The 23723-nt window shown below is 49.3% G+C and overlaps 1 protein-coding gene across 3 annotated transcripts in view; it reads left to right on the top strand.

Annotated features, from left to right (window-relative positions):
- The first annotated feature begins 642 nt into the window (after positions 1-642).
- Positions 643-23723, top strand: part of Fgd3 (FYVE, RhoGEF and PH domain containing 3) — a 62533-nt gene continuing 39452 nt past the window's right edge. Inside the window, exons 1-3 of one of the 3 annotated variants that reach the window (XM_052728034.1) lie at positions 643-958; positions 21912-22052; positions 22944-23427. In XM_052728034.1, coding sequence (XP_052583994.1) covers positions 22990-23427 — 438 coding nt within the window. In that variant the 5' untranslated portion in view covers positions 643-958; positions 21912-22052; positions 22944-22989. Of the gene's footprint in view, positions 959-2814; positions 2934-10323; positions 10439-21911; positions 22053-22943; positions 23428-23723 lie in introns of those variants that run through there. The other 2 variants (XM_052728037.1, XM_052728036.1) reach the window with 2 other exon arrangements.

A 23723-nucleotide genomic window follows, 5' to 3' on the forward strand; every position in this document is an offset into this window, starting at 1 on the left:
AGGTATCACATATGTGCTTACACACCACACACTGTGTACATCACACACTCTTTATACTACACATATGCATATACACTCTGGCACAGCATCCATACAAAGATCTCCTTAAGGAAATGCTTGTTTTGGCAGAGCGGTGGTGGTGCACACCTTTTATCCCAGCACTTGGGAGGCAGAGGCAGGTGGATCTCTGTGAGTTCAAGGCCAACTTGGTCTACAGAGAGAGTACCAGGACAGCCAGAGCTACACAGAGGAACCCTGTCTCAACAAAACAAAACAAAACACCAAAACCAAAACCAAACAAAAACCAAAAAGCATAGAAAAGAAAATACACATTTATTTTCACTATAGCCTCCTTTACACAGAGTCAAGTGTCCCCACACCACGAAAAGGAGTTCTCTGTGATATTAAGAGTATTTAAAGATCTCTGCAGCTTCAGAACCCTGAGTCTGTCAGAAGTGGTAGGTGGGTGATGGTGTCAGGAATAATAAGTAGCCTTTTTTTCCCCGTGCCCTCCTGGAGCCCCAAACCACATGGATTCCTGCTTACCCAGGCCACTGCCCCACTCACTACCAGCTCGGCACCACCAGCCTTGCTCCTCGGCAGTGTTGCTATGGGGACCAGTCTGTGGCATCCCGGGCTGAGCCCCGCCCGCCTGCCTCCCTAGCTCTCCACATGCTGGCTTTGTCAGGGCTCAGTCTCTGCAGCTGTGGCCAGCAGAAGAGGAGGGCGCTGCCAGGGAGGCAGGACCACCCACAAGACCCCAGGCGGGGCCCATCAGGCCCTGGAAGTACAGCTCGGCTCTTGACATCTGCTTGTTGCCCTCTGGGACCCAGTGGAGCTCCTGCGGAAGCTGTCCCTCTGAAAGTGTGCCAGCCTCCAAGGTTGCCTGCTCAGGGCAACAGAAGGCACGGACTCCTCCTGTTTGTTTTAAAATGACTTTCATTCCCAAAGGAAGTCGGTAAGTACCCTGGATTTCAAGTGGCTTTGGGACCTGGTTTGGGGTCTGTGTGGCTAATTTCCAAGGGGTGGAGCTGGTAGGACTCTTTCTGAGGAGGAGGGTGTGTAATTTGAAGCCTCCTGAGTGAGGCTGTTGGGAGGCCACCAGGGCTGTCTGCTGTGATTCTGGGGTCCTCAGCTCCACACAGAATTAATTATCTAGGTGTTTATTGAACAATATGTAGTAGGTTTTGATGAGATTTCTCCACCCTTGGTCCACTCTTTGATTTTGTTTTCAAATGGACAGGAAGGTAAAATAGTGTACTTAAGTAATGTATCATTGCTGGTGAGGTCCCCATGGGCGGTGGGACCCCATGTCAGGGGACAAGCGTCTTTTTGCCCCCCTTTCTTTTCGTCAGTGTTAGTAGTGTTGCTCTCCCTGAGAGTCACCTCTAAAGAGAATGAAAATAAACCAGGGAAAAAGGGGGCTTTTGGCTTTTCTGTGGGGAACTGGAGGATCATGGAAAGAAACTTGCTCTTTACATGATCAAGGGGAAAACTTTGTCAAAGGCCACACGGTGTGGCCTGTCTGCACTTTCTGCTGCAGACCTCTGGACACTCCAGGTTGTCTCAGGCACACTCACCCTTCCCTCCTTCCTTTTTTTCTCCCTTCCTCCCCATCCCTCCCCTCCTCCCTCCCCTCCTCCCTCCCTTCCTTTTTTTAATGAGACAAGACAGTCACATGTAGCCTAGGCTAGCCTCATACTCACATGTAGTGGAGTTGGAACTCCAAATCCTCTACCTTTCAAGGGCTGAGATTATGGACATACACTACAGTATCCAGCTCAGCTGTATGACTCTTAGGCTCTATATCAGTGGTTCTCAACCTGTGGGTCATGACCCCTTTAAAAGGGTTGAAAGACCCTTTTACTGGGGTTGCCTAAGACAATCTGCATATCAGCTTTTTCCGTTACGATCCATAACAGTTCATTCATTGCAGTTGTGAAGCAGCAACAAAAATAATTTTATGGCTGGGGGGGTCCCCACAACATGAGGAACTGTATTAAGGGGTCACAGCATTAGGAAGGTTGAGAACCACTGCTCCATATCAATCTGTAAATTAAGACAGCTAGAGAGTTCTCATTTTCCAGAACAACTGAGAACACAGGCATTGTTGGCTGAAATTCACTTGAGGTGAAAAGAATGTGTGTTTAGTTGTGTGGGGGGTGGGGTGGGGAAGGGTAAACTAAGGGTTTGAGCAGGTTGTTATGGGCTGTATCCTGTACACAGAAGTCAAGGATCTGTGCAGGGGTGACCCAAACAGTTCTTGGCCACAATCTACGGCTCTTTCTTCCCTGACCTTGTTCTGGTGCAGGGGGTGGTCCACTGAAGGACATCTGGCTTCGAGTCCTGAAAACCAGGGTTATCTAGGGCGGGCAGCTGGTTCCCAGTCCCTCTGCCCCAGGGTTGGGCTAGGTCCCAGGGCGTCTCCTCATCCTTGAGCCCAGGGACTCAGAGCTCAGGCTCAGGAAAGAGTTTCCGTATCTGCAAAGTGAGGGCTTGTCTCAGGCTCTTGGTGAGAGTCAGTCTGTTGTTGGCGGGCACTGTTTTAGAAGACTGGGTTACACACATGTGGCCTTGGGGTCAGAGCATCGACTGTAATAGGATCCTGTGTCACTTACTGGCAGCTTTCTGTGGCGTGGAAGAGCCAAGGGTATATTTGTGCCATGAGTGGCTGGCAGCTGGGTCTGATACGAGCTCCCCACCTCCAGGCTTGGGGGAGGCCACACATATCTGTGTCCGTTTACTAAGCTAATGGATACCATTTCACCCCTGCAGCCACAGATGGGTGCCGCTGGGACACACACTGTCTCTCAGGGAGGGAGGCTGCATGGGGACCGTCAGACACAGAGTGAGTTGGGGTGGAGACTCAGCTCAGCATTCCAGGGGCATCTGAGGCCCCATATGTGTCTTCGTGGCCAATGGTCCTGTGAGAGGTAAGAAGCTTTCTTGCAGAGATGTGTTCAGGAAGAGGGAAGAGACTGATGTCTGCCCTGTCCAGACCTGCCCCTGTCCCTGGGTGCCTATCACAGTCCTGTGTGTGCCAGTGAGGGCGCAGCCATCTGTGCCACTACAGATCTGTGTGAGGCAGCGAGGGTGTAGCCTGCTCCCCTCTCACAGTCTGCTGGGGAACTCTGTTTGAGTCAGTCTCATGGAGTTCAGGTTGTTCGTAAACTTGCTTTGTAGCCAAAGATGATTTTGAATTACCGATCCTCTTGCCTCCAACTCTCAGGAGCTAGGATTTCACGTGTGTACCGCCATGCCCAGTTCATACATTCTGGGACTTGAGCCCAGTGCTTCATGCATGCTATCCCATGAAAACACTATACCAGCTGAGCCACATCCCCAGCCTAGCTGAGGAACTTTTAATCTCCTGTGTCCAAAAAGCCCTGTCCTTACTCCCGGGGCTTAACTAACCCATCGCTGACCAGTTAGAAAATTAGCGAATAGAATCCATCCATCCTTCCTTTCTGCTTCCCCCCCCTTCTCCTTTCCTTCTCTCTCCCCATCTCCCTCCTTCTAGATAGCTCTTACAGCACTGCTGTGGCCATCCTCAGTTGGTGACAGCTCCGTTTTTTCCCCCAGTTCTCCACAGCCCCAGCTTCCCAGCTCAGCCTCATCCTGTTAAAAGCAACCCTCTAAGTTCACACCTGCTATGGAACCCTGAGCAGTTTTCACTTAGGGAGGAGCTGAGGATAAAGACTGAAGAGTAAAGATTGGGTCCAAGTGGTGGTAAAAATAACCATTTGGCAGGATTTAATGTCTGGATTGGAGACCGAGAGTAGAGGCAGGTTCCAGCGTCACTCAGGCTTCAGAGTGTGTTCCTGGCTGACGCCTCGCAGCTGCACCGGAACAATGCCGGAATTATGGCCTATTCAGCGCCTGATGGAGTAGGGGCGTGGCCACCCCTTTAGTGCCTTAGCTTTTATAGATTACTCACTATTTATGCTTCGATGCTTTTTTTCTTATAGTGTAAAGTGGGGGGGGGCACGAGTCATAGACTCCATGTGAAGGGCAGACGCATCAGAGCTTTTTATTACAAGTAGGAAGAAGCAATTGCTTTCACTTCAGGCTCAAATGTTATCAGAGTGACTGCCAGAGTCACCCTGTAATTATGCCCCCTGTCTGGTAAGCTCTCAAAATGCCACTTCACTTAGGCACTGAGCTGGTATTGCCTCTTCAGTTCAGTGCTAAATGCTCTGTGGGCTAAGATGACTGAACTGTCAAGTATTTGAAAAAGCTTTTTTTTTTTCTTTTCTTTTTTTAAGATCAAGAGGTGAAGAGAAGCCTGATTAATTAGCTACTCTAATGACCTAGTTGGAGTGAAGGGCTCATCCAAGGTCAATGAGCTTGGCTGACATCACACACAGACCTTTGCATACAGGTCTGAGCACCCTGCGGCTACTTCCCGAGACGAAAAGCCGAGCATGGGTAAAATTATGTCAAAGTTTGGGAAATATTGTTCACTTCCGACCTGAATGCCATTGCAGTTTACGATGACCTAGAAAGCTTTCTAAAAGAAAAAAAAAATGTTTTCAGAAAAGGGACTCACTCTCATCATCCCTCTCCCGGTTTCTGGGCTACATTTTTCCTTAGGGAAATTTAAGGGTAGTGAAGTAGGAATTAAAATCTCCATACATAAACAGACATGGAGACAGCGGGCTCTCCTTGTGCAAGAGCTCTGGGCTGGGGATCTTGGATAAACAACCAGAAGTTTTGTGCTCTTATTTTCAAATGGATTGGCTTTTCTCTTGATTACAAATATTGTAAATTAATCGCTGTGAAATTTACGAGTTATTGAGGAACTTTGAGAAGAAAACAAAAATTAGTGAATGCTCATCACAGTCACACAAGTGACCCCGGAAGCTTTTTTCTTCCTGGGTCTGACTGTCATTCCGCGGGAGTTTAGCTCTTGGACCGGGAAGCTGGTAAGGGTGTCTGGGGCTGGGAAGGTAGCTCAGTCTGTAAAGTACTTGCCTCGAAAATACAAGGACCTGAGAACAGTCCTCAGATCTTACGTAAAAGGAGCTGGGCATGAGCTGGGAGCTGGTGCAGTCAGTAAAAGGCCTGTTGTGCAAGCATGAGGTCGAGTTTACATCCCTACCATTCATGTAAAAAGAAAAAAAAGTAAGGTAGGGGGCCAGACAGATGTGATTAAGAGCACCAGCATCCACATAGTGGCTCACAATCATCTGTAACCCCAGTTCCAGGAAGTCTAACACCTTCTTCTGGCCTCTGAGGGCACGGTGTGCACATGGTACACATGCCATAGACATACATGCATGCGTACAGGCAAAACACTCAGACACAGAAATTGAGGAACATGCCTGATCTGGACTGATGGCTCCCCTGACACATGTGCGCACACACACATTCACACCTGCGTATGCATAAACACATACAACACACACACACACACACACACACACACACACACACACACACACACAGGCATGATGTCACCAGTTTGTAATCCCAGTGCTGGAGAGGTGAAGACAGGTGGATCTTTGGGGTTCAATAGTCAGCCATCCTAACCTACTTGACAAATTCTAAGCCAGTAGAGACTGTGTCAAAACAGAAAAGGTGATCCGGGCATGATGGCATATACCTTTAATACCAGAACTCAAGGGGTGGGGGTGGGGTTAAAGGTATGTCCATAGAAGCAGGTGGATCTCTGTGAGTTCAAGGCTAGCCTGGTCTACCTAGAGAGTTCCAGGGCAGCTGGACTACATAGTGAGACTTTGTGTCAGAAAAAGAGGGGAAGGGAGAGAAAAGGTGTTCAGCACCTAAGGAATGATACCTGAGGTTGACCTCTGACCTCCACATGCATATACACATAGATGTGACCACACTTGGATGAACATGCACACACACATACATGCAAAGATGCTCCCTGTCCAAGCCCCTCGGAAGTAACAGGAGGGTTTCCACCTTTCTGCTTGCTGGTCCGGTGTTTATTTGTCTTTATGGAGAGGTGAGAAGCTCTTGAATATTTTGCCCAACACTTGGATTCTGAAGGGTTCCAGGAAGGGTTTGGGATTTGTGACTCTCAGTTCCCAAAAACAGGTGGGTAATTGAGAATGCCATTCCCTTGTGGCTAGAGTGACAGGCTGTGACCCCAAGAAATGAACAGAAGGGCCCATATGGGGGTTTCCTTGCTGAGAAAGGTCTCAGTGTCTTTCTTTCTCTAGGAACTGCCTTTGGGGCCTGTTGTATGTTCTGTGTCTAGCAGCTGATTTTTAAAGGGTTATTGACCAATCAGGTAATGCCATTTGGCTCTCAGCCTCAGTTGTGGGGTCTGCCCTGGCAATTGGACCTTCCCTGTGGGGATTCCCAGAAAGTGGCACTTTCCCTCGTACATTCCCCTGTTGGCAGGTCTCTGCTCCACGGCTGTCTCATCAAGGCCTCTTTGAGTCCCTGAGTTTACAGCTCCTTGGCTTTTGATCTTTGCAGAGGAGCCTGAGCTAGAGGCCTGGCCTCCCCTAAGTCATTGCTAGCTTTCTAGTAAGTAAGGCTTAGGGATCCCATAGGCAGTCTAAGGGCCCAGGAACAGGAGTCCTTCCTCCTGGGACCTGCCTCCTGTGCAGTGAGCTGCTTGGCAAAAGAGGGAAACACCTCTGATGGACATCTGAGGGGGAGCCTGGAGCCCATATGGCCTTCCTCTGAGGAACCACTGACTCTGTGAAGTTCTTCAGGGTCCTTGAGACTAAATAGCATTCACAGGCCTTCTTGTCCACGGTGTTATGGTGTGAATTTGAAATGTCTCTCACAAGTTCATGTGTTTGTTTCAGTTTTTGAGACAGGGTCCCATGTCGTCTAGGCTGGCCTCAAACTCAGTATGTAGTCAAGGACAACCTTGAACTGATCTTCCTTTCTCCACCCCTACAGTGATGGGATAACAAGTTTGTGTCACTATGCCTGGCCGGTTAGTGTTAGATTCCTAGTTCACAGCCGGAGGAGTTATTTGGGGAGACTGTAAACCTTTAGCAGGTGGGACCTAGGTGGAGGAAGTGTCAGTCACTGGGGGCATCCCTTGGATGTGTATTATCCTTAGCTCCGTCCAGTCACACCCTCTGCTTCCTGCTCAGCACTGTGTGAAGCATTCTGACAAATTCCCACTGCCACGATGGACTCATGGACTGTGAACCTTGAAGCCTTTGGCCCAGATAGGTCCCTCCTCCCTTAAATTGCTCCTGCCGGGTACAGTGTCTCAGTGATACACAATTAACACATCAGAAGCACTGCAGGGCTGTGGATCTGTTGGGCCATTAGTCTCATGTATTCCGGGCGGAAATGATTAGAAAAATTGGAATATGTGCCTTACGTCCCAGTGAACACTCTTCTACCTTGGGAGGAGCTTCCCTCCTTCCGACCTCAGATCACCTCCTTGCTCTTTTCCTGATGAAAACATTGTACCACGTATCTACTGCTGCCTAACAAATCACCCAGAATTTAGTGTCTTAAGCATCTTCTACACACACACACACACACACACACACACACAGAGTAGTGAATCTATTACCTCTGCTTAGTTCGACTGACCAGGAATTTGGGTATGACTTGGCTCTGGACCTTGGTTCTGGATACAGTCAGATGGTGGCTGGGATGAGCATCTTCCAAGATAGGTCATTCATTCATTCATTCATTCATTCATTCAGGGCAAGTTGGAGCTAGCTTTTGGCTGGGGTCTCAGTTTCTTCCACACATGTATCTCCTCAGGGCTGCTTGAATACCCTTCCAACACGGAGACCAAGTCTACCCTGCCCCAACAAAAACTGCAGTATTGTGTATGATCTCGTCAAGAAGTCACCTGGCCACCTGTGCAGGCTTTATTGGACACTAGCATTTATGTGTGGTTCATAGTGGGAGGGGCTATGTAAGAGTTTGTCAGGATATAGACCATCATGGGGGTCCTTTTTAGAGGTGTTACCCCAAGTACAGGCACTGTTTCCTCCCACTTGGGAACAAGAGGACATTAGGGCCTCGGTTCTGGCTTTTTTTTTTTTTTTTTTTTGAGGCAGAGTTTCATTATGTGTCCCCAGCTGGCTTGGAAATGGTATGTAGACAAGGCTGACTGCCTCTGCTCCTGAGTGCTGGGATTAAGGGCGAGCACCACCACATCTGGCCTCTGCTTTGTTTTTAAGCCACGGGGTTCTCCCTCACTTTCTTTTCTTACTTGCTCTGAAGCTCTTTTCTCCAGTCTTCACATCTGGCCTGATGTGCTGCTGCTCATCTTGACTTCCTCCAGCTGATTCTGTGTTCCCGATGGAATAGTTCCCAGTCCTGGTGGGATTCCACTGCTGGCCTCCAGGCTCAGGGTGTGGCAGCAGAGGGACAATTATACTGTGTTGGAGGACAGGTGCTGTGCTTCCTGGCCTGAGTTGGAAGCACCTGGCTGGCCCAAGGCTGCCTCCTCAGGGGACACGGCCCTTCAGGGAGTGAAGCAAAGGCCCTGGGCCAGACACTGACAGCGCAGCAATGGAGATTCAGACAGGACTAAGACTTTTCAGGTTCCTTGCCTGGGCTAGACCTCTTTCCTCACAACACCTCTAACACACACACCTCTCCATTTTATGAAAGAATTGAGGCTCTGAGAAGTTCCATCCTACCAAGGGCATGCTAAGGTTTGAGCTCCTGGAGATCTTGACCACGGTAGCATATCACTTCTGCATACAACAGCTTTGTGTCATGCCCCTGACCCACCACAGTGGCCAACAGAGTCAGAAGGAACCTGTAAAAGTTCTGCATCACCCGACTCTTCAGCTTCTGAAGGGTACAGAGCTCACCTTGCAGACTTAAGGACCTGGGTTTGACCCCCAGAGCCCACATTAAAAATCTGGGTGTGGTGCACGCACTTGTAATCTCAGCATTGGAGAGGCAGACAGACAGACAGATCCCTGGGGCTTGCTGGCCAGCCAGCCCTAGCTTTCACAGTCCAGTGAGAAACCCTGCTTTTAAAAAATGGATGGACAACATCCTGAAGAACCCCTGGCTTCCAGGTGCAAGTGGGTACAGGTGCATTACATCCATGCATGCACGCGCACATTCATATACACACAACAAATTAGCTGAGTAAAATAGTTTAGAGAATTGAGGAGATGGCTCAGTACAAGCATGAGGACCTGAGTTCAATCCCCAGCACCCACGGGGAAAGTCCGGTGCAGTAGCACACACCTGTAATCCCAACACTAGGGAGGCAGAGACAGAAGGCACCCCGGGGGTTGCTGGCCTGCCAGCCTCGCCATGTTGATTGATCCCAGGTTGAGTTAGAGTGTAAGTGCCAAAAAAATAAGGTGGAGAGAAACTGAGGAAGACACTTAGCTTTGACATTTGGACTCCACTCATGGGCGTTCGTGTGTGTGTGTGCGCGCGTGCGCGTACACACACACACACACACACACACACACACACACACACACACACACACACGTGTACCTGTACACATACACAGAATTTAAGATGAGCTGATACAGTGGTGCACAGTAGCAATCCCAGCATTTGAAAAACTGAAACAGTGTAAATTCAAAGCAGTTTGGACCACCTGGTGAATTCAAGGCCATCCTGGACTACTTGGTAAGACTGTCTTAACAAAACCCAAAACAAACAAAAAGTTTAGGATAGATTAAAAAGGCATTACTAACCAGGCATGGTGTTGCACGCCTTTAGTACCAGCATTTAGGAGGCAGAGGAAGACAGATCTCTGAGTTCAAGGACAGCCAGAGCTACACAGAGAAACTCTGTCTTGAAAAACCAAAAAAAAAAAAAAAAAAAAAATCTAAAATGGAGGCAAAGGTCCCCATTATTTATTGACTTCCTGAGATAATGAGGGGGCCTTCCCCTTAGGGCTGACTGGAAGAGGCAGTACTCAACCCTGCTGGGGCAGACCTCATCAGTCAGGTCACCAGAGGTTCTCCAGGTGTCTTGGAGTCACCTTGAAACAGTCTTTCAGTGGTGGGGTCTGCCTCTTCCAACCTTCTGTGGCCATTTCGCTGTTCCACCCACCAAGGTTTGAAGATGACCAAGTGTGGCTTCTGAGTCTGTCTGGCCTGGGTCACCTGCCTCCTGGTGCATCCTCTTTTGGCACGATCTCAGGTCTGCTCAGAGGAGCACACCAAGCCAGATGCAGGAGGCGGGGCTGCAGTGGTCCTCGCCCAGCGACTTGTTAAACTTGAACTCAGCCCTGGCTGCTGCTGCGGAGCCAGGAGCCCGGTATGGTTGTGACTAAGGATTACGCTTTCGAAGTCATCCCACCACAAGCTGATCAGGCCCTTTAGAAACAGCAAACCAACCTCCTCTCACGTTGCGTCATTGCTACGGAAATGCAAATACGCCACTGTTTTGTGACCAGTATTGCAAAAATTAGAAAGAGGAAGTTGGGTTTTGTCCTTGAGTGAGTTCAGCTCTGGAGGAGAGACACAGACTGACTGGTCTTGGAAGAACGGTGAGTGGAGACTGACTCCTGGGATCTTTGTTGAGCTCTAAAACATTGTCTGGTGTCGGGAGGGGAGGGTCCGTGGGGAGGGCAGTGGGGGAACACTAGAAGCCAAACAGGAACCATTCAAGGAAGACAGATGTTTTCAAGGCAGGAAGTTGCCCTGAAGTGCTAGCGGCATCTCATCTCATGCTGTTGTCTTTGAGTGCTCACACTGGTGGAAAGACAGAGCTGCCATAGACATTGAATGGTAAGCAAGAAACGCTTCTGTAACTACAGAGGACTGGACGTGCTGTTGGCAGACAGGGCACAGCTCAAGCTTAGGAGACGGACAGTCTGTCAGTGAAGCTCAAGAGGGGCATAGATCCAAGGCTGACCCCATGCAGTGATGACCCCATTCACTGTGCCTCCAGCCTCCCTCCTGTCTTCCAGGCTTGGGGGAAAGAAAGCAGGCCTTTCTCTGTCTAAGCTGAGGAGGTCATCCCAGGTGAGTCCTTAGTAGGGGATAGGCCTTTCTCACTCCAGGTGGCTCTGGAATCTTCTAGAATCTACAGTTTAGATATTGACAGATGTATCTGTCCAGCAGGACACTGCTAGGAAAGAAAGCTGAGCCCATCAAGGACTCCTTGGGACCCCCAAGCTATGCCTGGGCAGCTATGAGCAGTGGTACCTTAGGAGGCTGGTAGCCTGAGAGGAGGCAAGATCACAGCAGCAGAGATGGAACAATATGATTATGTTAACACTATGATGCCACACGCGGTGGCAGAGGGCACAGAGGCCGGAGAGGCAGGGCATATTTGAAAGGCTGGGCTCTGGGTCCTGTGGAGAGTGTAGAGCAGGAGTCACTGTCATTGTGGATGACCAGGCTGTTTCCATTATCTGGGGATCAGTGAGTGTGGTAGATGATGAGCAGCTGTGGAGGGACAGGAGAAGGACCCTGATGGACAAAGAAAGCCAGGAACAGGGTAACGGGCAGTTGTAGAGCCCCAGAACTGTGACTTTGGGCAGCTTCTCAGATTCTACCTCCATTTCCTTGTCTGTAAAGTGGACTCTGAATGATGTTAAGCTCACTGGGTTTAGAGCTTATGCAGCTCTGCCTCATTTTAGATTGGTCCTTCTTAACACCCAGGGTGGTCGTTGCTAGTCCTGTGTGTATGTGTGTGTGTGTGTGTGTGTGTGTGTGTGTGTGTGTGTGTGTGTGTAAGCCAGAAGACAATCTCAGGTGTTATTCCCAGGACCTGTCTACCTTGTTGTTTTTGAGACAGGGCTTCTCATTGGCCTGGTAGGCTGGCTGGCCAGTGAGCCCCAGATCTGTCCCCATACCCTCAGCACTGGGATTACCAGAGCATGCCATTGTACTCAGATGTTTTTTGTTCTTAACCTGAGTGCTCAGGATCAAACTAAAGTCCTTATGCTTGCAAAGCAAGTGGTTTACTGTCCGAGCTATCTCCGCGGCCCCCACTTTTGTGAGAGATGAAACAGGCACAGAGTACTCTGTCAGCTCATCCTGGGCCCCCAAGCCTGTGAATGGACTGGTTGGTCCCACATAAACTCTCTGAACTGATAATTTACAAAGTGCTTGCGGGGACGGGTGGGGCCAGACCCAGCATGGACAGGCGGAAGTGGTTAGTCTCAACTGGGCTGCTGCAGGCCCCATGAAGCCTGCTTCTGCTCCTGGGGGAGAAGTGGAGGCTGACTTCTGTTTCTAGAGGGATCGGTACCTCCCAGTGTGCAGGGGCCCCAGAGCCACACTGGACTCTGCATACAGAGGTCAAGAGCTCATTATGAGATTAGCATTGAAATGAGCTTGTCTTCCGTGGCCTGACAGATGAGTGGGAAGCGTGGCCTGCTGCCCTGTGATGAAAGGCAACTCTACGGACTACAACAGGGACTTTGGGTATCTTGATGCATGTTCAGGAAGTTTCCACTGCACCGCACCTTCTTATGGGCCCTAGGTAGGCTGATTGTGATCCCCCGCCATGTACAGATGGAAAAACTGAGGCTCCTTTGTAAAGTGACTGGGAAGGGAGTTAAAAGCAGCATTGGGCAGATATCAAACCAGTTGATACTGGGTTTGTGGACTGTTCTTACAGCTACAAGGAGGCTCTGAGATGGGTGTGTTAAAACAATGAACAAGGACAGAAGAAAGCACAGAGGTGGCCATGGTGTGATGGCCTGTCTCTGCCTGCCTCTGGGCAGGGTGACTGACAGGGGCCAGGGACCAAGCTAGTCCAGGAAGGAAATGAGAGCTGAGAAGGCCCTTCATTCATTGTGGCCACTTCCTTCTGTGTGCAGGATCCTCTGGGCCCCAGATATCTACCAGATGGATGAGGGGTTAGATATGGCAGGTCTGTGCTGGTGAGGAGGAATGCGACAGAGCAGATCCTATGTGAAATGAAGGCAGCAACATGATGGGCTGAGGGCGAGCCACCTACAGCCCAGCCACCTACAGCCCAGCCACATGTCTTGCACCCACAGTGAAGTAGACACTTGGACCATCTTGAGGTCTGGCCTGCTCTTCCTTCTGGTGCCGTGACTCTGGACAGCCTCTTCCATGATCATTAACAGGTGGTCTCTGTGGCATCTGGGCCTCACATTTGACTTTCCTTTAAGTTGATTGGTGAGACCCTATTTAAATAACTCCCCAAATGGGGCTGGGCCCACTGGCTGCCATTCACATTGACATTGAACTTAATTTACTGGTCTCAAGTCCTTCCCCCAACACCCACCCCAGTGATCCCTACCATGGAGACTATACCTCACATGACCTCACATACTTGCTGCTTTCCCACTACTACAATATTGTTGCCCACCTCTGAACCCCTTGGGATGAAGGATAATTAGATGTTCAGGTCCTGTAAAGCAGGGTGATCTGGACACTGAGGTCCTATGAGGTGGGGTGACCTATGCTGGAAATGAAATCTGGAGTCCAAGGACCCCACCGATACTGCACAAAGAGCACACAGAAAAAGTGAAAGTAAGTTGATAAGGCAGCTTTTACTTTTGCAAAAGGGTGTATTGCTGGGTGGCAAGCACATAGAGCAGGTTTTTATTTGATAGGTTTTTATCCTAACGCAAGGGTACTATGTCTTTTCTCGACTGGCTGAGGTTCAGCCTCACAATGTTTCTTGCTATTGGCTAGTTTAAAATTTGGTATAAGTTTGTGAGCCTCTGTGTTAATTGCTACCTACTGCAAATAGAAGCTTCTCTGATGAGGGTTGAGAGACACATTAATCTATGGGTCTAATACGTCATCAAGCGTGTGTTTAATACAATCGCTGTTTGGCAGAATAGCAGTAGTAGGTTCTTCCCCGAGGCCTCTGACGTGTCTAGTCACAGGCTCTTGGCCTGATATGGTACCAGGTATGGGTTTCATCTCATGGAATGGGCCTTAAATTCAATCAGGGAGTAGTTGTTTACTCCCATGATGTTCATGCCACTACTACAGTAGTGAGCACGCTTTTCCAGGCCAGTCAATTATGGTAGCCCACAGGGCACAGCTGGGTATGATTGATGATTACTTTTTCCTCTGGTAGCACACTTAGCAACTTCCACTACTATGAAAGCTAGCTAGTTGGGATGAAACTTCCAGGTCAGTGTCGGTTTTATTTCTTCCATGTTTTATGTCTCAAGTATGTGGTATCTTCAGCAACTGGGTCTTAACCATCAGATTCTGTAGGGTAACCAGTAACATTGGCCTGTAATGTTTGGAGGCCTACGGGGCCTCATTGACCAACAACACCATAAGAGGTAACCCATTCCTGGTACTGGGTATTTTACTTATTAGCCTGTGGTGTTTAGTAGGGGTATTGTCACCCCATTATAGGGTAGTGTTCTCGCTCTTGCTGTGTGTGTGTGTGTGTGTTTTAAAGAAGCTTGTATAATAGGTTTTTTGAAAGGTCTTTAGTGTTATTTATCCTTCCTGCGTTCCCTCCTCTACCTTGTCCTCTCAACCCCATCCCAGTTGAATCCTTCCTGTTTCATTCTGCACAGCCCTGCCTGGGACATGTATATCACACCCCCTCCTTCCAAGGCTCTGGGATCTTTGCGGAACAGGGAGTGGAAAGATTGTTAGGGCCAAAGGTGTCCTTGTAGATGATTACAAGGAAGGAGTGTCTTCTGGACACAGCAGGACAGCTGTCTATAGGAACTCACAATGGTTGTCACCACATATATAAGATCTGTGCAAGTTCAAGCCAGACAAACACACAGGATGGAGAGTGGAGGTGGACACACAGTGGAGGAGCTGTTGGCAAATGATAGCTGCTGGGAGAGGGTTTCTTTAAGACTGTAGCCCCTGGTAGGCCAACGATGCTCCAGCAGAAGGCCACACATCCAAGAACATATGAGCAGAACAAACAGGGCTTAATGGGTTAAAAATCAAAAGGAGGCCAGGCAGTGGTGGTGCATGCCTTTAATCCTGGCACTCAGGAGGCAGAGGCAGGCGGATCTCTGTGAGTTCAAGGCCAGCCTGGGCTACAGAGTGAGTTCCAGGAAAGGCTCCAAAGCTACACAGAGAAACCCTGTCTCAAAAAAAACCAAAACCAAAAAAAAAAAAAAAATCAAAAGGAGACACAAATTTGGGTGGGTACAGAAGGGAGTGGGTGTGGGAGGGACTGGGGGAGAGGAGTGATTCTGATTAAAACATATTGTGTGAAATTTTCAAAGAACTAATAAAAAAAAAGGAAAAATTTAGTGTAAAGAAAATGAACGAAATGAGACAAGGGGTCCTCTGCCCTGGCCATTAAACTCTGGGAATGGGGTAGGGCCTTTAAGTAACCAAACGTTTTTAAAGGCAGGGAGATTACAAAATAGCATTGCAAAGGTCACGTTCCCATGATCATTCTTTTGATAGAAAATATTTAAGTTCCTTGTAATTATTACCCTTACATTGGCACTCAGCTCTTGTGAAGTGGGATGACCTGGGCAATCAAGTCCTATAAAGTGGAATGGCATGGACTCTCAGGCCCTCTGAGATGGTATGACCTGATCCCATGTCTTGTGAAGAAGATATACTGGTTTATTGGGTCCTGAAAAGTGGATGACATGGTTACTCAGGTCCTGTGTGGCGGGATGACTTGGACACTCAGGGGAGAGACAGAGCAACCTGTGTACACTGTATACAGAATACACTCTGAGCCTGTGTTCTAGGTCATGACTGTCCTCAAAGTCCTCCCAGATTTGGGTCTTAGCTTTTAGCTCCTGACGGTTGGGCTTGTGGCCTTGTAAGGTTGAGTCATGGTCTGAACCCCTTCTCTGTCCCTGTTTTCTCCTGCATGATGATGTGATGGGCCTAGCCTAGGAAGGTCTGCTTTCTGATGGAATGCTGCCTTCTACAATCACAATTTTAGTTTTATGTTTTCAAAATTTGCCAGTTGTTAAAGCATATTTCTCTGTGTGGATGTAGACATATTAGAAGGATTCTAAACATTTCCTGGCATGTTGATTCCAATTCCTCCATTCATTTGTTTGCCCAAAATATCTATTGAGTCTCATGTGCCCGGCTGAGGGCCACATGATGAGATCAGACTCCTTCTCTTTCAATTACATGCCAATGAGGAGAAGATGAAGAGGAAGTAAGGGAAGTAAGGGAAGAGAAGCCCTGGGTGAGAGCAGGGTGGGGGGTCGAATGGGAGAAGAGAGCAGGATGGAGCATATGGGAGTCGTGGGGTGTCTTCTTGAGGGAAAAACCTGTTTGAGAGCCAGATAAAGCAGGGGGTGAGCAATCCTATTCCCTAATGAGGAAAAGTTTGTGCAAAAGGTCTGAGGGGGGTCCCTGGGAGAATATCAGAGCTAAGGGAGTCTGGGTAGAGGGAGTGGTCAGAGTGGATAGTGATGTGGACAAAGTCAATGTCAGTTCCAGGCTGTCATGAAGACCTTGCTCATCTACCTTGTTTCATTACTTTTTACATTGGAAATCGCCAAACATAATTCCAAGTAGAGAGAATTGTACAATGAGCCGAGGAGCTTGTTCTGAAGGCAGCCTGAACTAACAGAAAGAGTGGCATTCAGGTGGCCTGCAAGACGGCTCAGCAGGTGAAGGCACTTGCTGCCAAGCCTGAAGAGCTGAGTTCTCAGGACCCTCGTGATAGAAGGACAGAACACACCACAAGCTGACCTCTGATTTCCACACTCACACTGTAGCACACTCACCCCCCAACACACACCCGTGAACACACAAACATGCATATGTGCACACAGCAAACAAAAACTATTGAGTAAACACAGATGTAAGAAGATTAAATGTGAGGTGGGAAGATGGCTGAACAGGTAAAGGCACCTGCAGCCAAGACCGACGAGCTGGGTCAGTCTTGTGGCCCTGGAGCCTACATGGAGGAAGGAGAGAATCCCCACAAAGTTGCCTCTGATTGCCACATGGTGCCACATGGTGGCTGTGACCCTTCCATACACACAAAAGTGTATAAGTAGATATAATGGTCAATTTACTTTATTTTAAGATTAAATGAGCCAGGTGTGGGCAGCGCAGGCCTTTAATCCCAGTGTTGAAGAATCAGAGGCAGGCAGATCTCTGCGATCTCAAGGCTAGCTTGCTTTATAGCAAGTTCTAGACAATCCAGGGCTGCATAGTAAGACTCTGTCTCAAAAAAAAAAATTGCATGAAAAGGTCCCCAGATTTGACTTCCCAAACACAGCCACCCTGTGCAACAGGTAGCCCGTCCTTGGTGTTCTGCAGCCCCGCTGGCCAATCCTCATGCATTCCTGGATTGGCAACCTGTGATTTTCTGTCAATCTAGTTTCAGGCCCAAATGGTCGCCGTGCTTGGCACTCAGTCTCCCTGTGTCCTGCCACAGCTGAGTAGGCTAGAGGCTCATTACAGAGGCCTAGAGTTGTGTCAGGTGATAGTAACCCATCAGGTGGATATGCCATACTGCCTATTAGGGCTTCCAAAAATGAACAAAATGGGTAATCTGAGTGTGGGGTTGTTGGATGCTGTCCCAGGCTTCAGTAATCTGTGTAGGACCATACTGTGTCCCTTCTGGGGAACCCAGGGCTAAGTGTAGCCCCTGTTTTCTAGGAAATAAGGCCTATATACAGGACCTTGCTACATGCAAAACCCTAGGGCTAGCAAGGGCAACATTGCCTTGAAGATGTATGCATTGGCTGGAGGTATACCACAGAAGTAGAATGACAACCTAGCATACACAAGGCCTTGGATTCTAGGTTGAAGTGAGAGCAGAGGGTGTCTATACAGGCCTTCCTATTAGACCAGGCTGCTGGAGCCTCTGGGAACTTCACATTCCTGGATATGCTAGGAACTCTAGCCTTCTGATCCCCCTTCCCCTGTCTCTGGATCTGTCATCCAGGGACGTGTCCATGGCCTAGACCTGTACCCCATGAGAAAGCCATCCCTGCATTTTCCTAAAGTCATATGCTGAAACTGTAATACTACCAGGGCCACCAGGATGGCCCTCCATGCTCTGCCACCACTCACTGTCCCTAGCCTCAACCCTAGGTGACAGGATGTAGAGTTGGGCCTTGATCTTGTGGGGAGGACTAGGAAAAAGGGGCAGTGGCCCAGGCAACCAAAGCTGTGTGTTAAGGCTTCAAAAACAGGTTGGTGGGCTCTCTCTCGTGGCTCAGACCTCTGAGGGCCACACTCCTCCTGGTGCCCCACCCAACCAGGAGTAAACTCAGGTGTTGGGAGACCTTGGCATCTTGATGTGAATTCTCAGAGCTTTGCCCCCTCTTGGTTCAAAAGAAATTGTTCCCTCTGAGCATGGTGGCTTATGCCTACAATCCCAGACCTGAGGAGACTGAGGCAGGAGGATGTTGAGTTTGAAGTCAGCCTGGACGATAGCAAAACCCTGTCTCAAAAAAAAAAAAAAAAAAAAAAGAGAGAAGATACTGTGTTGTCTTCTTTCTTCTCCACTTAGCTTGCCCTCATACCCCTGCCCTGCTTGAGGTCCCACTAATCCCACCCCCAGTTCCAAGCGTGAGGCCCCCCACTGTGTTCTCAGCAGATGGGTGAGGATGCTTGGCCACAGCAACAGCTACTAGAGTCCTTCCTAGACTGAGAGCCCACGATGAGTACTGATCACTCCCAGGCTCCTCTGGGTCATGAGGTGACAATCATGCTGGGTGCTGGTTATTCCACCTGGGCTAAGTGGGCTAGAGGCACCCTGGGGCTTTCTCCTTGATGATATGAACTTGGTGGATTTTCTTTTTTTTTCTTCCACCCCCACCCCCCAAGACACGGTTCTCTGTGTAGCCCTGGCTGTCCTGGAACTGGCTCTGTAGACCAGGCTGGCCTTGAACTTAGAGATCCGCCTGCCTCTGCCTCCCAAGTGAGTGCTGGGACTAAAGTCATGCACCACCACCACCTGGCCTTGGTGGGTTTTCAACATGAAGCCATTAAGTTAAGCCAAGGAGAAGCTAAGCGAGGACCCAAGGTGGCTTGCCCACAGCTATTCTGTCAGTATCCTTAGATTTAGGACTAGTACAGTTTAATGGTCCTGTCTGACGTTTCCAACATCCAAGTCAGTTATGAGTCAGTTTCAGCTGATTGGGGCTTTGGTTTGGTTTTTTTCCATCATAACTGGTTATATGTGTGTCTGGTATTTGGGAGGAGGGATTTTTTTTCCCCCACACAAGGTCTATGTAGATTAGGCTAGCCTCTAACCTCCCCTACAGCCAAGGATGACCTTGAACTTCTAACTCTCCTGCCTTCTGAGTGATTATCAGGGTATACCACCACATACAATTCAGTAGTGCTGAGGACTGAACCCAGGGCATGCCTACTTCGTAAGCCCTCTACCAATTGAGCTACATCCTCAACCCTGCTGGTAATTTTTGATTATATGCCAGGCATTGTGGTTTTTACCTTGCTAGGTGCTAGATATTTTAGAGTTTTCTTCCAGGATAAAATTAAATTGTAAATAGTTTGGCCTTCCTGTTAAGATTTAAGTGGTAGGCCACTGGAAGGTCAGTGATCTCCTACCACTGAGACAAGACCCTCCCGAGTACTGGACCTCACACCTTACAGATCTGTGGTTTTCAGGCTGGACAGTGGTCACAGGAACCTTACCCTGTGGAGGTATTGCAAATGCTCCCTCTGGTCCTCTAAGGGGCTGTTCTTTGTCCAGGCTTCTGAAGTTTTCACCCATGGGTACTCACCAGTCCTCAGGAGGCATCTCTGCGGATCTCTGGGTCTTTTTCTGTGAAGCTCTCTTCTTTGTAGGGCTTTGTCCTGTCAGCCCAGTCAGCCTTCGTAGTCAACCAGACATCTCACCTGTGAGAGCCCACTGGGCTCTCCTTCCTGCTCCCTGGCTCACAATAGTCCTTAGGCAGTCCTCTGAGACAAGAGGTTTCACTCACTGGTTCCCATGTTTCTTTCTTCCTCCCCCGCCCCCCCCACCCCCCACCCCTGGAGCTGAGGACTGAGCCCAGGGCCTTGAGCTTGCTAGGCAAGCGCTCTACCACTGAGCTAAATCCCCAAACCCAATTCCCATGTCTGAAGGCTCTGCAGTCTGAGATGGGGTCTTGTAGATGCTCCTTTGTATATATAGTGGCACACAGCACATAACTTGGAATGGGCGTTTTCTTCTCCATTCGGTGTTGGTTCCACTAAAAATAAACCTGGTTTCTGAGCTGGACAGGATAGTGTATACCCAGCATCCCAGCACTTGGGAGGTAGAAGCAGGGGCAATCAAGGGTTAAATGCCAGTCTTGGCTACTCAGTAGGTTTGACAGCAGCCTGGATGACCCTGTCTCAAAAACAGAGATGAGATGGGAAGATGGTTCAGCTAAAAGGTGCTTGCTGTGCAACATGAGAACCTGAGTTCAGGTCCACAGCACCACATAAAAAGCTGGGCACAGCAGCAAGTTCCTGTAATCCCAGCGCCGGGTAGATGAAGAACGATTAGCCAGTCTAACCAAACTGAGCTTCAAGTTTAGTGAGAGCCATGTCTAAATAAGACGGAGAGAGACTAAGCAAGGCACTCACTGTTGACCTCTGGCACACACACAAACACCAACACATATCTTGACCAGAAGCACAACTCCCTCTACTTGGCCAGATCGCAGCCTCTGACCGCACCGAGGCTGAACTCAACTGACATTCCTTACAAAGCTTTTTATTGCTGTGTCATGTCTGACTTCTGGAAAGTTTATCTCCCGTGCTATGACAAGAATGCAGCAAAACATGTATTTTCTGTTTGGAAGTCTAACATTTCTGTGCAGCAAGCCTGCTCAGAATGTAACATGAATTCTGGTTACTGTTTAGCTTGCTACCATCTTGGAGCATGCTCAACAAACTTCTTTCTGGTTGAATTTAATAGGTAAATTCACTTACAGTCCAGCCACTACAGACGTTTGGACACCTAAGACTCTTGGCCTTGAGGCATTGTTATATAGTAACCTGAGTAATAAAGCTATTTCCTTTAAAGAAAAAAAAAAAAAAAGAATGTGACACTAGCCAATGAAAAGTGTCTTCCTGAAGTGGCTTTGGAGTCACTGACAGAAAAGCCCACCCCAAGGTAGTTTAGCCACAGGAAGGTGCTCAGGCGCCTATGTGGGTGGGAGGAGCTCCGTCCAGTGGCCTTTTGGCTCCCACAGACAGGGAACGCCTCTGACTCTGTGCTTGTCTAGAGGCAAGGCAGTCAGGTGTAGCCCCAGGACAAAGACAGACATCTTTTCCCTGTGTGCGCAAGAGTGTGTGCGGCTGGTTCCTGCACCAGTGGTTCTGACTCTGCTCCCCGGAGAAGAAGGAAGTGAGGAAAGAAGCTGCCGGCTAGGCAGTATCTGAGAGTGAGTGTGTGAGAGCCAGCATGAGCATCGAGCTGCCGAGTACCCAGTGTGGGAACCGTGTGAGTACGTTGACTGTGTGTGTCTGATGGGGCCACTGTGTGAAGGTGTCACTGAGTGTGTCTAGTAGAGTGTGAACATGTGTGCGTTACTGTGTGAATAGCAGAGCTACTGTGTGTGAGTGTTTAAGATCACTACTGTGTGTACGTGTGGGGACTCTACAGTGAGTTATTAGGAGTGTGTCTGGGTGGCAGTGTGATCTAGGGAGGACTGTGATATGCCCAACTCTCCTAAACCTGGGCGTTGCCTACACATTCCACCTGATCCCTGGCTTCAGGGCACTGCTTACCCATGGGCACCGACCCTGGCACCATCCTATCTTCTTGGGTCATGTGTATGGTCTTAGAAGCTGACGGTGAGCCTTCCTGTGGCTGCAGCCTGTGTTCTGCCCTGGGTCTGCTATGTTGGGTGGGGGCCTCAAATGTCTTTCTTGTTTTTTTTGTTTTTCGAGACAGGGTTTCTCTGTGTAGCTTTGGAGCCTGTCCTGGAACTCACTCTGTAGCCCAGGCTGGCCTCGAACTCACAGAGATCCGCCTGGCTCTGCCTCCCGAGTGCTGGGATTAAAGAAAGGCCTGTGCCACCACTGCCCGGCAAATGTCTTTCTTTAGAACTGGACTTTGGCTCTTCCAAACACCGTTCTCTTTTTGTGTTTTTCCAGTACTTTCTAAACAGCTCTACTTCCAGTGGTCTGGGCAGGAGATTCCCAGTAGACTACTGTTCTAGTCTCTTTTGGGCAGTCCCAGGAGGAAGAGGGCATCTGTCTCTGACAGCTTCATTGGGCAACAGTGTTGGCTAACAGGTAAGTGACTGTTGTCTGCAGCCCCCTTGGTCCTCTGAAGCGGCACTTTAGCATCAAGAAGATGATTTGGGGGACTGTCTATCTCCTTCACGTCTAGTCTCACCTTTGACCCTCCTCAGAGCTGTTGATGAATCCCTTGAGCTCTAAGAGTTGACACTTGACTGTCTCCTGTCTGGTGTGCAAGCGTCACATGAACTACCTGTAGCACCCAGGTCATTTGGCTTCATCTCCTGAGAATGTCAGGGTTTAAAAAGCTGTGTGGACACAGTAGTGTGTCATAAACGGAAGCCGCCACCCTTCTGCTGCCTGTGTCACTGCTTCATGCATGAATTTTAAATATATTAAATGGCCAGTAGCCGCTCATCCACGCACTATTCCATAGGATCGTTTCTGTGTGGATGGGGGTAGGGTATGCCCGTGTGTATGTGTGTGCAGGCCAGAGGTCACATCAGCGTCTCCCTCGTATTTTTTGAGGCAGGGTTTCTCACTAGAACTCATTCTTTAGGCTGGCCATTGAGTTCCAAGGATTCAACTGTCTCCCCAGCCTCCACCCCTCGCATAGGGATTACAGGCACAGTCAGGTACCACCACACCCAACTTTTAATGTTGGTACTGTGTGTCCTCATTCTTGCACAGCAGCAAGCTCTTTACCCACTGACTCCCCAGGCCAAGGATTACTTTTTGATGTGGGTGAAAACCTTACTTTTCAGATAAAACATACTCCCTTTGCTGTTCTCTCAAAGCCTGTCTGCATAGGACCCAACTGAAGCCAATGGGGTGTTGTGAAGTAATATTTCCCACACAGCCCCAGCCTGCCCTGTCTGACTGAGGCTAACTCTTTGGAGGTTGCTTTCGGTGACTATGCTGAACAGGCTCCTTTCTCCCCAACAGGAAGCCGGCAGCCTCCTAGCAGAGCCCAGTGAGTTTGGCCGTGAAGATGGAATTGGGTAGGAACTCTTCGACTCCCCAAGACGCCATTGCCCCTCCTGGGGTTCTTGGTGCTGGGCCCAGAAGCTCCCCACTGGGGAAGCTTCAAGCACTTCCCATTGGGCCAGGTGCCCACCGAGGGGCTCCCAGCAGCCCAGCTTCAGCAGGGGACAGCTCTTTGGGGGAGTCAAGTGGTGCCATGAAGATCCCCAACAGGGACAGTGGGATTGACAGCCCATCCTCCAGTGTGGCCAGTGAGAACTTTCCCTGTGAAGAGGGAAGTGGGGGCTCCCCAGGCCCTGCCATACTGGGGCTACACTCTGAGACAGCTGTGGACGGCCAGGTCCCACAAGACACCCCCCAGGAGGAGGAAGATAGTGGCATGGGTGAGGAACCTGACCCTAAGATCATCCCTTCCGGGCCAGAGGAGAATGTCAGCTTGACTCAGGTAAGTCCGGCTTCCTCTACACCCAACACAGGGTGTCTGGGCAGCGCTAGATATTTGTACTGTGTAACACCTACACCTGTGCTCAGGAAATGTACCCACACACTCACTCCACACAAGGGTAATGCCTGGGATGGAGTCTACCAGAAAAGGCCAGATGGGGCCCCTGATACCTTGGGTGTGCTCATCCATGACACTTGAATGTGGTTTTTTCCTCACTGGGGTGTGTGTGTGTGTGTGTGTGTGTGTGTGTGTGTGTGTGTGTGAGAGAGAGAGAGAGAGAGAGAGAGAGAGAGAGA

Source organism: Peromyscus californicus, unplaced genomic scaffold, assembly GCF_007827085.1.
Source record: "Peromyscus californicus insignis strain IS unplaced genomic scaffold, ASM782708v3 Scaffold_8__1_contigs__length_139910024, whole genome shotgun sequence".
Lineage (NCBI taxonomy): Eukaryota > Metazoa > Chordata > Mammalia > Rodentia > Cricetidae > Peromyscus > Peromyscus californicus.